The sequence below is a fragment of the Carassius auratus genome, chromosome 46 (assembly GCF_003368295.1).
Source record: "Carassius auratus strain Wakin chromosome 46, ASM336829v1, whole genome shotgun sequence".
Taxonomy (NCBI): domain Eukaryota; kingdom Metazoa; phylum Chordata; class Actinopteri; order Cypriniformes; family Cyprinidae; genus Carassius; species Carassius auratus.
In genome coordinates this window covers 12,391,952-12,409,132 of record NC_039288.1, presented here as the reverse complement: position 1 = coordinate 12,409,132, position 17,181 = coordinate 12,391,952, and the positions used below count along the sequence as shown (strand labels likewise).

Here is a 17,181-nt window from a genome sequence, read left to right as displayed (position 1 = left end):
TACTACGGGATGTGTTTGATTATGATAATGAAATTTCGCTCCGGGGCGAGTGGTGGCGCACTTCTCGTGACGCAACAATAATATTTTTCACGCTGAAGAAACGTCAGCTGCGATTCAAATTTTACCGCTCTGTGCTACAGACCTGTATTTGTTGTCAAACGTCATATTTTATTTAGTTTATAGACGGAGTTGTGTGTCAGTACGGTACAACGATGTCTTGTCGCAGAAGGTAAGTGTTTATATTTTAAGAGTAGACTGTTAATCTGCCAAACCAGCGCATGATTAAATAATATGGCCGTGTCTCATATCTTGTGTACGTTAACGTTACATCATAGCTGGTAACGTTAGTACAAAACACATGCTAACGTTAGTTACAAAACATTACATCAACAATTTTTTGTCTGTACAACGAGTTTTACTGACTCTAGTGACTTTAAATAGCCAAACATACTTTATTACTCATGTCTAAAGCCTTGCTGATCTGTTTTGTTGTGTTGACCTTTATCAAAGTCCTCCTTGTCTCTGGCTTTATTTAGGTGTTCCTGTGATCAGTGTTGGGGAGTAACGTTAGTTAAATGTAACGGAATTCTATAATTCAAGTAAAAAAAAAATGAATCTGTAATCCATTGCAGATATATATTTTAATTAAATTATAGTTACGTATGAAAATATGAATATTTACACACACACACACACACACTGATTTAATTGATTTATTTTTCAAATTGCATTGACTGCTCTAAAATATAATACACCAACGTTTCAGGAGTTGAGGACACAGAATAGGATATGCTTATTCAATTACTGCTTTATTTCCTATTTGGTTTTATTTATATGTTAATAATTTTAGGATTAGTGTTTCCTGTCACAGCTATGCAAGGATTTGATGTTAAAACAGTGTCAAAGCTATTAAACTATATCTTGTTATTATTTAAAATCAGCATTTAACCTCAGAACAATCTCAAAGTAAAGTTTTTGTGGTGGCTTGGGCTTTAAAATGTAATAATTGTGATCTTAATACAAGTGATGAAGGATTTTGGAAGTCTGACAGTAATCAGGGTTGAGTGCTATTGTAAGGTTAAGCCTGCCTGCTTTAAATGTTCGAAAATGAGTAAAATAAATTTTGAAAAGTAATGAAACATGATGTTACATTATTAAATGAAAAATGTATAAGTCTTACATTTTAAATAGGGTAACTTGTAATCTGAAACCTTTTATATTTCCAAAATAACCTTCCCAACACTGCATATGATGATATTAAAGGCATAGTGAAGCCAAAAAAATATATAACAAAACATTCTATCATCATTTTGCTCACCCTTGTGTTGATCCAAAAATGTATGACATTCTTTCAAAAGGAGATGTAAAAGGTGTTTTAGTCACCATTCACTTTCATTGTATGCCAAAAAGATGCAGTGAAATTGAATGGAGGCTGACACTGTCATTACAAACACCTCAAGATTCATCAGTATTATTTAATCTCATTTATTTCCTTCTGTTTTCATGATCAGTGAAGCTCTGGCATTCTCTCTGGTAACTGATATCAATCAAGCCATGGCCAGGCTTGTGGACATATGGGACAGTATCGGCATCATGGAGGACCAGAGGGTAGAACGAATGCAAACTGTGAAAAAACATATAGATGTAAGTTATGCCTTTGCATGCAATGCATCTCTCACCATTTTCTGCTTGCAGCTTATTCTCAATTAAACACGTTCTCTAGGGTCTTTTGCATTCAATGATCAAGGAGGAAGAGGCCTTAAGAAACTGCATCAAAACCAGTATCATTACCTGCCAGAAACAACTGGATACGCTGTGCTTGGAACTGGGACTGGAACCATACAAAGTAAGACCTGTGAAGTTTTGTCTTTTAATGAACATTAGTGAAATACTGTGAAATTGTAATATAAAAATTGGTGCCCCAAATATGTTTTTAAAGTTACAAAAATTATTTCAGTTCACCTTTAAAAATCTTATTTTATTTATTTAACATTTAGCTACATTATTTAGTTTTCTTAAAATAACAAAATCACACACATCAGGAATTTTAAACTGTTGGTGCTTTGACATTTTTTTGGCTAAGAATTGTAACCTTAATTATGGAAAGCTCCAGTTTTCCTCGTTGTTATCCTGCAATCTTTTATAGTTGGAGGAAGACCTTACAGTTCTCCAGATGGAGAAGAACCTGCGGTGCCGAGTCGATTCTCTTCTAAAGGAGAAGAATGAGCGCTTAAGAGAGCTGAATGATTTGAAGAAACAGGATGAGGAGCTGTGCGTGACTTTGTGTGCTACTCCATATTACATTCCATCGGGAAGTGTGCCTTCTAGAACCCAGCTGCAGGAACTCCAGGAGCACGTTAAGAAACTCGGCAAAGAAAAAGTATATATCTTGTTCTTTTTGGAAGTGTTCTGGTTGCTCATGAGTTTCTGTTCTGGATGCTTTTGTGACTTGAGCTCTCGGTTTGTAGGAGAGCAGGGTGAAGGTGTTCTCTGGGCTCAGGGAGGACATCAGGAGCCTGATGGATGAGATGGGACATGAACCAGAGAGCAGCCTAGAACGAGAGTCTATCTGCCCTGACAGTGATATTTTTCTGCTCACGCATGATAATATCAAAGCCTTGAAACTGCTGCTCAGCCAGGTGCTAAACTTTAATCTTAAAAAAATATATACACACACACACACACACACTAACTCATACATAGATACATACATATTTTGTATTTTATGTATTTTCTCAAGTTTATGCCGATTTTTGCACATATATGGTGTCTTCTAAATGCATTGCATGAACTAGCGATGCCATCTAGTGGCTGAGTGTACAAAAATTTGAATTTGAAATATGTAACAAAATTTGAAGCTTAACCAGGGTCCAAAATTAAATTTCACCAAGCATCAAATGTGCATAAAAGTTGGCTATATAGGTAAAAAAAGATGAGTATATAAAAAAGAGATGGTGGCCATCTGGCTGATAGCCATTTATATTATTATCATTATTGTACTGACAATAAAATATTTATACCACACAGCTTGAAGTGAAAAAGGAATCCTTGACTTCAGCCCGAGACAAACTCAAAGAGCGAGCCACGAGCCTGTGGAATCGTCTGAGTTGTCCCGAGCCAGAAGGCGAGGCGTTCCGTGAGGCTGCCATGAGCACTCTCTCTGATGATATCAGACGGGTGAGAGCTTTTACTTGTAACCCACAGGATTTCCTTTCAGGGATCTTAACTCTCCTTATGGTTTACCAATGAGTGCTTATGGAGGGCATTTCTGCTTGCAGTGGCGGGGCTATGTGGAACATCTGGAGGAACTGCAGATAGCTCAGCTGGAGGAGGTCATTGATAAGGTCCGACAGGAGCTTGTGCTTCTGTGGGACAAATGTATGCTTGGACCAGAACAGAGAGAGCCCTTCAGTTTTCACTTTTGTGATGGTAATTTGCCCGAACCTTGCTATTCAAACTTAAAAGCAGTCAGGTAACTTTATAATATTAAATTCATAGCTTTACCCCACAGACATGTGATCAAAGGAATAGCTTGATACCCAAAAATAAAAACTTACTCACCCTCAGGCCATCCAAGATGTAAATGATCATCCATTGAAATCTGTCTTTCATTGTATTTATTCAATGGTAAATTGAGTAGATCGAAATATTTTATGGATTACCAGTCCTGTTTAAAACCATTAAACTCAAAATCAGATAAACACTGATCATTTTCTTTGCTAATAGAAACTTTGGTAATGGAAAAGGGCTTTAACTTCCTTTTGGTTGAACAGATCACTACACTGAAGAGCTGCTGGCCCTTCATGACAACGAGCTGCTAAGAATGAAGGCTTTCTATGAGGCAGCACAGCCCATACTGGAGGACCTGGAGAACTGGAAGAGGAACTGGACTCTTTTTCAAGAGTTTGAGGTTCTCACAGGCATCTCCAAAGTCCCATGTTTAAAGTGAACTAGAGCTTTGGTTTAACACGTATCATTTTGTTCTATATGTTTCGCTTACCAGAGAAAGGCTGCAGATCCAAGTCGCTTCAGTAACAGAGGAGGGTCTCTGCTCAAAGAGAGTAAGGACAGGGCCAAAGTGCAGAAACTACTGCCAAAGGTAGTCACACATTTGCTGTTTTTTTTTTTTTTCTGTTGACACAACAGATCTCTCCAGTCATTTTTAGACTGGAAGAAAAACATCTGTTTTTGCAACTTCAAATGATCTATTCCTCTGGTAGACAAATTGTGTTTGTTGAACGGCAGAAAATGTTCTGATGTCAGTTTGCCTGTGTGATTCTACACAAACAGCTGGAAGAGGAGTTAAGAAGCCGTGTGGAAGTTTGGGAAAAGAATCAGGGGACCTCTTTTCTTGTGCATGGTCAGAGGATCATGGCTTACATTTCCAGCCAGTGGGAAGAGCATCGCTTGCAGAAAGACAAGGAGAAGAACGAACGGGTGAGATTCACTGTCAGATGGCGTTTAAACACAAAGGGCATTTTGTAGTATAGAGTGACTTGTATTTGACCATGATTTGTTTACATGCATTGTTCAGGAACGTTTTTAAAGATTTCACTAACCTGTGCCTTCCAGATGACTAAGAAAACCGAAACCTCTCAGTTTAAAACTCCGACAAAGAGAGCCCTCGGATCAACACATACCACCCCCGTCCCTAACAAAATTAAAAAGGTAGCTGTTTTCTCTATAAGCATGGTGTGCAAAAAAAAAAAATATCTTATCAAAATGTGTAATCATCTTCCAATTGTTTCAGATGCCCAATATGCCGGCACCTCGCAGTGCCACCGTGAGCAGCGCCAGCAGCAGCTTATCCAGCACATTTGTGTGTGTGCCAGGAAGACCTCAACTCTCTGCCAAGGTTAAAACCATCTGCCTGGGGCATTCAAAACTCAATTCAATTCTGTGATCAAAGCTTTTGGCTTGAGATCAGTCCAAAAAGGATTGTGGTTCGACACTAGTTCAGTGTTAAAATAGAGTAAAATATGAACACTAGATGGCACTGTTGCAGCAACAAAAATCAGTACTCTGTAGGTCAACTCATGTACATTCTTGGTAGTATCCTTATCCTAAAGATCAGTGTTTTTCTTAATTTTTGTGTGTTTTTGTCTTTGGTCTAACAGAGGAACAAGACTACTGAGGCTAGCTCTGGCTCACGTGTGGCGCTGCAGGAGTTCAACAGTGACAAGAAACCGGTTCCAATCAGCTATTCGGCCTTTACTGTAAGCCCAATCACTTAGAATTAGACCACCTCCCCGGATGTATATTAACTCCAAATGGAGCGTCTGTGATATAAGAAGGATGCTCATTTGTGACCGCTCATTCCCCTGAAAGAGATCATTAACATTTTAAAGGCCACACACAATAATGATTCAGTGTTAACATGTTTTCTCTTGTTTCCCATTACAGAGCGATCTCTCCAGGAAAGCCAATACTGATGCTTTTCTCAATTCCACCGTTAAAGACATGCTTTGATTGGACTGCCAACATTTGGTACTTTTTTTTAATGGAGTTTAGGTCACAAATAATAATGTCAGGATTGAGATTGTACAGGATACAAGTATTCTCAGGTGTTTGTCTTACCTTTGACCAGTGCAGTGACTTTTCGGAGACACTTTTTTTTGTTTGTTTCAAAGTGCATTATAATATCTATGTATTTTTTTTAAGCTTTTTATATTTCTTGCTTTATTTTTATGTCATCGTTTACAGCTAGTCAGATTATGTATATATTAGCTCATAAAAGGTCAGTCATTTCCTTGTGTGTATATACAGCACTTTTAATAAAATGCTTCCTTATGTATTTGGCTTATTTTTTTAAGACCGTACAGTTCTTTAAATATCTCTATCCTGAATTACTAGGAATGGTGTCTATACACTACTGTTCAAAGGTTTGGGGTCAGTGAAAATATAATGCCTTTATTCTGCAAGAATGCATTCAAATTGACCTAAAGTGAGAATCTATTTCAAGTACAAAAAAAAATCTAATTATAGCTTTCTATTCATTTAAGAATCCTGTAAAAAAAAAAAAGACTGCTGTTTCTATAAAATTCAGCACAACAGGTTTCAACACTGATAATGTAAGAAATGTTCACGAAGCATATTAGAATGCTTTCTGAAGGATGACGTGACGGTGAAGACTGGAGTAATGGCTGCTGAAAATTCAGCTTTGCCATCACAGGAATAAACTACATTTTCAAAATGAATTAAAATAGAAAACAGCTGTTTCAAATGGGAATAAAACTTCACAATAATACTGTTACTTTATTTATTTTTTACTGTATCTTGGTGGTCGTAAGAGACCGTTAAAACAAACAAACAAAAAAACTTTTGAATGGTATAATGTGTATTGTGAGTGGGTGTTAAAGCAGTACTTCAGAGAACTTTGCATAATTTTTTGTAAGGCTGATTGTCACTGGCAGAGCATAAACATCTGTTGTGTGACTCATGATGGAATAGCTGCTTGAAATCTTTGTTCAAAATCATCCTCACATTTGTTTCACAAATGGATAGTAATTTAGATCTTTGATGGTCGAGTCTGAATCTTTGAGTGGCACTAGATGTCTCGACATATAATTGGCTCATTTGGGCAAAACAATGTAATGGCCTGATCAAGCTAATGCTTTCAAGGCCATATGAAGCATTACAAAATTAAAATATTTGATCATTAAGCTGTCTCCATCTAGTTGTCTGGAGCACAATGGAAAGAACAATGGCATCAGTCAAACATCGGCTTGTATGCAATGGATGAGAAGTGCCAGACACATACAAGTAACAGGGTAGTTCTTATGTAGTTTTATGAAACTTTTAACAACATTTTTTTTAGATTCTTCGTCCAGATACACTGTACATTAAATTATGTTTGATTACACCATGATACAATAAAAGTACAAATGTCACACAGTGACAAGCCACTGCTTCTTTTCAAAGAAGTCAAAACTGTACATGTACAACATAAATACACTGATGAATAAAGAGGGAGTATCAACTCCTTAGTCTGAAAATCAGCATTTGAGATTCAATGGATGCAAGAATAACTGCATGCTTAATTGACAAGCCGTTTGCACCTGTCTGATGAGCAGTACACATTTATCATTTAGCCTTTACAGCTGAAGAAGAAATGTTCCTCCTAATTTGAAAGATAAGAACATCTACATAAAGACAAGCAGTACGTTGACAACTCCACACAGCTGAAGGATAAGACTAGTTTGTTCAGATTTGGAGAAATTTAGCATTACATCACTTGCTCTTCAATGGATCCTTGTCAGTGAATGGGTGCCATCAGAATGAGACCCCAAACAGCTGATAAAAACATCACAATAATCCACGACTCCAATCCATCAGTTCACATCTTGTAAAGTGAAAAGCTGCATGTTTGTGAGAAAGAAATCCATCTTAAGATGTTTTTAACTTTAAACCGCTGTTTCTGGCTAAAACGTGTCAAACTCTGGTCCTGAAGGGCCGGGGTCCTGCTTAATGTAGCTCCAAAACACATGGCTGGAAGTTTCTAGTAATCCCGGAAGACCCTGATTAGCAGGTTCAAGTGTGTTTAAATAGGGTTGGGGCAAAACTCTGAAGACCTGTAGCCCTCCAAGAACTGAATTTGACACCACTGGGCTACAATACAAGTACTCTATCCAAGCACTGTTTTCTGATTATTAGGGATGTTTTTGGTCAGAAGTGATGATGATGGATTTGTTTATTTAATCGGGTAGATTTTCGCTTGCATTACTTGTGGATTATTGTGTTATTTTTATCAGCTGTTTGACTCATATTGCGGCACCCATTCTGCACAGGATCCATTTGTGAGCAAGTCTTCTTGGAAGGCCTGAGGGTGAAAAAATAATATTTAGCAAATTAAATTTTAAGGGGAACTCATTCTTTCAAAGTGTATTTTCTTTGCCATCTTTTCCTTTGTTGTGCTTTTACCCAAACCTTTACCCATCTCCTTGAACATTCCTGGACATTTTATCTGGTTGCATTCATGAATTAAGGCTGTCTGATAAAATACTTGCATGCTAACATCATTCTTACACAATACGTTTTTCAAAATAGACCTATAAACAATCTTTGCGATTTGTTACTTATCATCAAAAGGAAACTGCAATGAAGTCTCTTGATTTGACACATATTTCCTCTATAGGCTGTTGTCAGTATGTTCTCATCAGGCTGCATCTGCAGGCACTTGAACTCTTGGCTATGATGCACCAGCAGACTCCTGAGATTCCAGCTCGCATGACAGAAATCGATTGGAATTGTTGCTGTACCTTCGGTTTTGAAGAAATGACAATCTGAAGACAAAAAAAAAAAAATTATATTAATTAATTATAAAAATTATATTCTGCTTTGTTGGAAAGAAACTTTCTTGGGGAAAAAGCAAATGCTTTTTATTGCTGTGCTTTCTAAGAAAAAGAATATATACTGTTAATGCAAGTGGACAGTGAATAAAAACAGATGAACAGGATAATACAAATCAAAAGAAAACACAGAGCCAGACCAGACACAATCGGAGCAACATATTCATATATATTCCATATATATATAGCCTAATGGATTGTTTATGGACTGACTTTGGACATGCACTCACTTTATGTCTTAGAAACATCAACATTTATTCCATGGGTTCAATTCATCAGTACACTTTTTAGTTTTTGAGAAACTATGGTTTCAAAGGATCTCTCAATGGTTTTTATAAAAAAAACTCAAACCATGTGTGTCAATCAAACAAGCATGCGTTCCTTTGACCCAATTTAGACATCTGATTAAACCATGTTAAAGAGTTTTTGCACAATTATGGTGGACATCCATTAATCCATTTCCAATCCAAGAGAATCAAAAAGAAAACGTTCACAATGCTCAGTTCTGTGTTACAGTTGCCATTTAGATTACATCTGTGACTAATTATTAATTTGAATAAATGTTTTCATCCAAAAATCCTAATAGGGTTGATTTAACTGAATTGTTAAAGGGGTCATATGATGCTATTAACAAGCTCTTGGTGCATAAAGAAGATCTGTAAAGTTGCAAAGACTGAAGTCTAAAATCCAAAGAGATATTCTTTATCAAAGTTAAGACTTTGCCAAACCCCCCGAATACGGCTCATTCAAACACGTGTCTGCGTCTCTATGTGGAAATATTTGCGTAATGCTGCCCAAATGTTCATGCAAAGAAAGAAGGCATGGTTTCAATAACCGCAGTTAGTGTTGAAGAAGCCATGTCAGGGAGATGCTGCGTGTATCTAGGTGAAAGCAAAAGCATATTTATTTGTCCTTCTGAATGTAGGAATGTGTAAGATATTTCACACATTTTTCAAAGTGGCACTAAAACGTTGTCGTACATTTTCAGAATTCTTTGAGGAATAAAAATAATAGAAAAAAATGAAATAATAAAATGAAATCCTTTGTAACAAAAAATAAACATCGTTACTGTCATTTTTATTTAAATGTAATGTGTCCTTGCTAAATAAATGTTAATATTTAAAAAAGAAACTATAATCATAAAGGAGCAGAATGTGGGGCAAAAACTCTAAAACTAGCACTTGCTCTGCATTATCTCAGCACTAGAGCAGGTTTTGGTGAACCTAAGCTCTCTGCAGATCTTCTTAGGATGAAATGTCACACGTTTTGTACATCTCACAGTCACACATTATCATGCATTTAAGCTGAGCACTACAAAACTCCTCAACACGGATCCATGAATAGGGCTCTACGGGCTTCAGACCTTAGCATGGTGTTCATTTAACCATGATACAACACAACAACAGCTGTTTGGTGGAGTGAAACAGCTGAAAGAATGTGTCTTGGGTTCAAGTATGCCGGGGGAGTATAGTGTGATTGACTCATGTGAGTTGCACTCGAGCGAATCTTGGCTGAGGGTCGGCAGGGTAAGACTGAGGAATTCTCAGCCTGACTGTCACACAAGCCACAAACTCATTAAGTTCCTCATCACTTTCTCATTTCTCATACTGGCTTTCCTTCCCTCTTAAAATTTGACACAAGACTTGACCTCTCAGTTTATTGCACAAGTAAATGCAAATTTTGTTAAAGTGACAGTTCACCCCAAAAATTCAATTCTTTTATTATTTACTCGCCCTCATGTTGTTCCAATGCTATTTTTTCCACGGTAAGCAACAGGCCAAATTAATAATTAGAATAATTTTACACAGGACTTTTTAATGTATACAAAAATAGTTTATTTCTGTTGAGCACCAATAAGGTCCATACAACTCAAAATTCTGCCTTTTTTCAATTTAGAGAAAAAAATGCTAGACATAAACTCATAATAGTAGCAATTACCTTTTTAATTTTTCTAAACAATAGTGCAAACATGCTTCCGAAGACAACAACAAAATGTAAATGTTTTCTGGAATATATTAAATATAAAAATATATTAAAAAAATATATTATGGAAATTGTGAAAAAAAAAGTCAGAATTCTGATTTTATATGAAATTTTTTTTGAATTTTTGAATTGTGAGATATAAACTTAGAATTGCGAGATAAAAGTCTGAGGCATGATATAAAAAGTCGCAATTACCTTTTTTAAATGTTTGTTTCATTCCATGAATACCAGATAAATCTGATTCGTACATGTTTTGAACAATATGACAGTGAGTAATTTTTCATTTTTATTTATTTTATTTTTTTGGGGGGGGTTGGGGTGAACTATCTGTTCCTTTATAGACTCCACAAATAAATATACTACACAGTTTGAATAATGTGAGAGTGGTGTATAGTACACGTATCTAAAAATACACCATTTCATCATCACATGATTTAACAACGTAAAAAAGTTCTACAATGCAATAAGCAAATGAACTTGGGTAGAATGGCAATGTTATTCTTCACTGATGCATAGATTGCTTTGTAAATGAATGCTGATTTATAAGAAGTCAGAGTGAAATCTGATTCAATTATTCTTATCAAATCAACTGACAAAAATTTAGTTGTTAGCTTTATTCATAGAATGCCTTGAACCTGTATGCAACAGGATTGTTATTTGTCAATTGTACATTATGTTAATTAATGTGGTGGTTAATGTATTCAAATATGAACTTTTCTAAGGTCTCCAAAATTGGAGACTTTTTAAAGGCACAAATCACCCCCCAAAAATGTACTCAGCCTCACGTTGCTCCTATACACCGGCGGCGCCAGGGGGGGTCTTGGGGGGTCTCAAGACCCTGCCAAAAAATGCCTTGACCCCCCATTTGACCCCCCAGCCTCTTCCTGATTAAAAAAAATATATATATTCGGGATAAAGATCCAAAAATGTTTCTCTTCAAACTACGCAGAACAATTATAAATAATAATTATTTCGACATTTATTCATACACTGAACCGAGAACCGTTTCTGTCGGACGTGTCCGATTCGAGAACCGATGAGCTGATGATAACTGCGCATGCGTGATTCTGTGTGAAGCAGACTGACACAGAGCGCATCTGAACCATAGACAGTAAAAGAAATGGACACAGCGACCCCATTGGAACTCAATTGAGACAAATGAAGCCCAGTTTTAGCGTTTTTTAGCACTTCCGTTTCTGACGCGCAGACTCAAACGAAGCTTGACGACGTCAGCAACCTGTCTGCCAGATGTAAATTTTCTAGTAGCTGTGTGTGCAAACTGCCATCGTTAATCTTGCAGAGACGGCGAGCTTGAGCGGGGAGTTCTTTGTCGTGAGTGAGCAGGAGTAAGTATTCTGATTAATTATTTTGTATAGTATTTTAAAATGTAACGCCAGTACGCCATATTAAGTTAATTGCCTGCGAGCTTCTCCTCCTGTCTGTACGGTAATGCGACAGAGAGCCGAGTGGTTATGACGCAATCGTTAGCCTATTTTTTACAAAAACTGTTTATACGGGGCCATAATGTAACATAGAAGGTAATGGAGCCCTTTATACATTGTCGTGTATCTTTAGAAATAAATAATGGACAAACAGAGTCTTTAGACGCCTCAGATGTAAAGTTATTCGCTGTCAAAGTGACGCCAAAATGAATGGGAGTCAATGGGAATGCTAACGCAAGTGAAGTTCTGCTAAAAGATGGCAGCCCCCACCCGACTTCAACTTCCGGTCGAGTTCCTTGCCCCTTGATCTGAACCGAACTGATTCTTTTGGTGATTGATTCTGAACTGATTCTGTGCTAATTTTATAAGCGCGGGTAAACCAAAGGCTTGAATGAAGGGCAATCATCGCCAATGACGGCATTACATCGAGCGCAAAAGAACCGGTGAACCATTTTTTTTCTCAACTGGTTTACTTGATCGAATTGTCCGAAAGAACCGGTTCACTTGAGCACCTGCTCCTTTGCCCCTTAAGTGCCCTTTTGTCAAAAGCAAAATTTCCTCGAATTTTTTTTGTAATAACATAAACTTTTGTGAATGCCTGCCCATGCCCAATCATAATATTAGTACAATTTATTAATAATAATTTAGCCGTAAATAAAATGACAAACATGATGACCGTTCACCTGACAACGACCTCATCCAACAGGGAAGATTCCTCATGCTGCACGCGCATTTTTTAATTGCTAGAGGATATTTCAACATCGTGGCAGCTGGTAAGTGGTGTTTCATTCTCAGCGAAGTGATTTTGATGTTTATTTAGTTATTATTATTTTAAAAGAACGATGTGATGTGAGAACATGCAGATATGTTGTTTATATTGCTGTGTGTAGCCTGTAGTGTAGAAGTAACACTAGCGTGCTGTTTGAGGGAGAAAAGTTTCACAGGCATCGAGGGGTCTGGTCTTTTTTATGTTATTTGAATAAACTTTTATTATATTACAGTACTTATTTATTTTTAACATGTAAAAATAATTATCACAACACTGGTAAGGCTTATTCAGATTTTCTCATTCTCTGAATTATCATTATAAAAATAAAAACAATTCAGAAATGAATTAAAATATAATTATAATTTAAATGTGATGCAAATATTTTTTCTACAATAGCAACAGTGTTTACAACAGCAAGACCACTTTAGCCTGTAAACTCAATAATATCTATCTGGAAATAAATGTTAAAATATCAATGTCAATAAAAATGTATAATATACCTGACATGAAAGTGAAGTGTGAAGGATATTAATAACAAATGTAGCCTGTCATTTGTTTACATTGCAAAGGTGTTTTTGTTGTTGAGTAGCAGTAATAAGCAGTTATTAGCCATGTCCACTGTATTTTTTGTTGGTTTTCATGAGACCCCCCTTGAAAAGACCAGGACCCCCCATTGCCCCCCCAATCAAAATTGTCTGGAGCCTCCACTGCTCCTATACTTTAGGAATGGCTTCTGTTGAACACAAAAGATTATATTTTGAAAAATGTTGGTAACCAAACATCATTCTTCAAAATATCTTATTGCGCATTTAACCAAATTATTACATTCATACAGGTTTCGAAACAACAAGTAAATTTTCATTTTTAGGTGAACTATCCCTTTAAGTTGTATTGCTGACCAGATGTTCACATTTTACTAAGCTCCAATTAAAAATAATCTTTAAATCATTTTGCAGTTAGCAATCAGCTGAAACTATTATTAATCTCCCAAAAGAAAAGAGGAACCCTTTGGGTCGACAGACATGCCTTGAAACCTTTTTCAGGCCGTTCTCATGAACCGTTCTATAATAAGACTGAGATTGATAAGATCAGTAATCCAGTTCAGATGAGTTCCCCCCTTTATGAGCTACATTATACTCCTAATGTCCAATAATTCTCCCCATATGCCAAAACAGATTCCTACAACAGGCCAGGCAGGCTTTGAGCTTTGAAAACTTTGTAAAAAGAGCAGCCTGTCTGCCTCAAAGCTTTCTTCTTTCATTGATCTCTGTCCTCTTCTCGTTTCTGTCCTAAGCTAGAAGCCATCGAAAAATCTTTTAACATGCCCAGAGATGAACAGAAAAGAAAGATGGGGGGGGGTTAAAAATGAGTGAAGAAAAAAAAATACTTGTATTTAAGTTGCTAGCTGGAATATTCATTTCTGATTGGTCATTGCACCATCCAGCCATGTCTGCTCTTCCAGGTAAAATTTACATTTGTGAAACTTCTACAAAATTTTTTTTTTTTTCTTTTTTTTTTCACTGTCAATAGTGTAGCGATGCATTAAGCACCATGATCAGTTCCAAACTAATCAGCTTTATATTGGTCGAAACTTGCGAATCCAATGCAAAATCCGCACAGGGATCTCGTCCCTCAAATTTCCAGTTGAGGGGATTTTTATTGAGATGATTGCATTTCGCTGTGCAAATGTGTCTTTAGGGTATGGCCATATTTAATATCGCTCACCGAAATTTTGCGGGCAAAATCCAGTTGTTCCAATGGGAATTTGCGCGATAGGGAGTTTCTCATAAGAGCGAAAATGTTCCCGACGTAGATTTCGCTAATGTTCATTGGTCAAACTGTGAGCAGTGCTTCAAATATCTCTACACTATTGACAATGGACCTTTTTTTGAAATTTCGCGAATGTTACTGCAACCTAACTGAAATTAGTGATAGTTTAATATAATACTATAATATATATAAGATTCTCATTTCTCTGTTATAGAGAAAATGACCTCAGATGACTTCAGTTCTTATTACGGTAATATTGTTGCAGTATTTGACTTTTCGCTAGTCCAGTTGTTTCATAAGTTGCAATGGACTGTTTTTCTTCTCTTAGCTCTTAGCTGGCAATCAATTAATATTTCATGTCTTCCATTCCTCTTCCGTATCCTAATTATCCCATCAGGGTTTATTTAGCGATAATTACTGACTGACTGTACATTAACAGAGAAACACCACCCTCTATTATTTGCAGATATTGATTGGAAACAGAATCGAATGGGCAAATAAAATCCAACAAGTAACTGCACAGACAAATTAATGCCGGAGAAGAGGAACAACATCACTCTACCATCTGGTCTTAAAGTAATTAAGTCTGAGTGCAGTAATTAGTCTATCTCAGTCATTTGTAACTGCATCTCCCATATAAATTACACACTGAACATTATCCGCTGGTTGTTTCCTCTGCACTTTCCATTTTGGCATACAGTAATAATAAAAGTGTGACTTGAAACTGAGCACACAAGTTTACTTTCACAGCAAACAGTGCTGTGCTTACTGTGAACTTTACTAAAGATAAAACAGACAGTACGGGTGGTCAAAAATAAGAAGGGTCCAGAGAATGTGTGCAGATATATCTAACCAAACAAACCGTCATTTTGATATCGAAGTACTATGATCACTTAAAAACATCCCAGACATCTGTAACAAATCAGTCCACAAGAGGATACAAATTCCTCGCTAGTATCTGTCGAGCCACATTTCTAGAGTAATTCAGGCATATTCTGCTTGAGAAAAGAACTGACACATAACAAAACATTTTCAGAGTTCAAATTAAAAAGAGGCCATATAGTGGAATTCCGCCAGGTCAAATATCTGTTGTACTCCTATGTTTAATAATCATTTCTGACAAATCTGGCACCGCCTTTACATCGAAGCCATATGTTCACACGGACACCAGGGGAACAAATCCTCTAGACACCTGAACAATCTGCCATTGGCATGAAAACGAGAAATACAAAACAATGTCAAAACTGTCTTTTCATGCTGACTGGAGAGAGATTTTCAACATTTAAAAATGCAACTTCTAATAACTGAATCAGAATTTAGAATATAGCACCTCAAAATCTAAAATAAACAATATTTTAAAATGCTCATGATTACAAAATAAACCAAACCAAAAAAAATAAAAAAAATAACAAGGATTGTGAAATGTTTTGAAAACTGTGACAAGGCTATAAATAAGGAGTGTAACAATCAATGTGACTCCCTGTGAACCTTTTTTAAAACCATAGGGGAAATGATTTAAAATAGATCCGCATGTAAGACCCTATCCAGATGACCAGCTCATAGCCTGACCTGACATTAACCTGAAACACAAGGATTCGGTGCAGCTGAGAGTGAAACTGGTGCAGTTTTGACCAAACATGGAAACATCCTCTTCAGCAGTGGGTTATAACGGATACCCTTCAAATGCTCAGTCCGAACCTCACTTAAGACTCACAAAAGAAACGGTAGAGATAAAATGTGTTCAGGTACCAGTGATTATCCCACTGTTTTCAACTTAAGCTGGTTAATAGCTAGCAAATAAATTATGAATAATTAATTAATAAGTGGTCTTTAAGACTGACGATATTTAAATGTATAGTTTGAAATAGTATTCAGTCACCCTCATGTTATTTCAAACATGTGTGACTTATTTTCTTCCATGGAAAACAAAAGTAGGCATTTAGCAGGATGTTCATACTGCTTTCTTAATGACCAAATACGACAAAAAGTACCATATCATTTAGGCAATCTAGTCCAAGTCTTTTGAAGCCAAAAGACAATAGTTTGTGTGAAAAAAAAAAACATAAATTTTATTGACAGATCAAGTTGTTCCAAAAATTCATATATGCATATTCAAATCACACAACTGTACTTTCATGGTCCTTTTTTAGTAATGTTTTGGAGGCTGTCAGCCCCTGGTCACCATGGAACTGTGTTATTTTAGTATTATCGATATACTATTACAGTAGTAATAATTCATACGTTTTAGTATTTATTAATAGTTATCATAAATATTTTTAATCGTTTGAATTAGCTTTTATTTTTATATTTTCATTAAGAAAGCTTTAAATCATTTTTATTTCAGTTCTAGTAGTTTTAGTACTTCAACTTAGTTATTTCAGTTAGTTGCCCAAACAACATTTGACATTTTTAAGTTTTTCATCTAATATTAATATTGTGTTTCAGTTTTATTTAAATGACCAAAAACTATATTTAACCGTTTTAGTTTTGTAGTTAACAACAACTCAAATTGTTATTTTAAAAGTCAAACCAAGATTACATCAACCTTTTGTGATATGCTATATACAATCAAATAGTTTATCATCCCAAGATCATTAATAATAATAACTATTTATTTGATAGTTATGCCCTCTTTTAGACACAGCGGGGAGGTTTGCTCATCACTGGCTCTGTTTGTATAGCGGGTTGCTAAAATAGTGCCACTTCTAAAATCTATTTGAGCTATTAACTGCTTCAGCAAGGAGAGAAAGCTTGTAAAGTGCATTGTAAAATCATTCGGACACATTAACCCATTGCACCTGTTAACCCACTCTAACTGTCTGAGATCTAAATGGCATAAACTAAAACTACACAGTTATTATAGCTGACA

General features: G+C 36.2%; 2 protein-coding genes across 2 annotated transcripts in view; one reads left to right on the top strand and one right to left on the bottom strand.

The window, feature by feature from the left end:
* Positions 1 to 77: 77 nt before the first annotated feature.
* LOC113064219 (protein regulator of cytokinesis 1-like) lies at positions 78 to 5,794 on the top strand. The gene is made up of 14 exons (XM_026234866.1): positions 78 to 229; positions 1,512 to 1,644; positions 1,724 to 1,846; positions 2,147 to 2,380; positions 2,469 to 2,639; positions 3,028 to 3,177; positions 3,279 to 3,429; positions 3,774 to 3,910; positions 4,004 to 4,099; positions 4,291 to 4,437; positions 4,573 to 4,668; positions 4,751 to 4,855; positions 5,118 to 5,216; positions 5,404 to 5,794. The coding sequence occupies exons 1-14, from the start codon at positions 213 to 215 to the stop codon at positions 5,467 to 5,469; spliced, it is 1,725 nt and encodes a 574-aa protein (XP_026090651.1). The 5' UTR covers positions 78 to 212; the 3' UTR covers positions 5,470 to 5,794.
* A 1,580-nt stretch (positions 5,795 to 7,374) lies between these two features.
* Positions 7,375 to 17,181, bottom strand: part of LOC113063741 (5-hydroxytryptamine receptor 4-like) — a 20,742-nt gene continuing 10,935 nt past the window's right edge. The window contains exon 7 of the mRNA XM_026234065.1: positions 7,375 to 8,282. Coding sequence (XP_026089850.1) covers positions 8,189 to 8,282 — 94 coding nt within the window. The 3' untranslated portion in view covers positions 7,375 to 8,188. The remainder of the gene's footprint in view (positions 8,283 to 17,181) is intronic.

Excerpts from the sequence above, each read along its gene's own strand:
- LOC113064219 (XM_026234866.1), top strand. Across the intron at positions 2,640-3,027 it reads TGAAACTGCTGCTCAGCCAG|CTTGAAGTGAAAAAGGAATC; the intron begins GTGCTAAACTTT and ends TATACCACACAG. Across the intron at positions 4,438-4,572 it reads ACAAGGAGAAGAACGAACGG|ATGACTAAGAAAACCGAAAC; the intron begins GTGAGATTCACT and ends TGTGCCTTCCAG.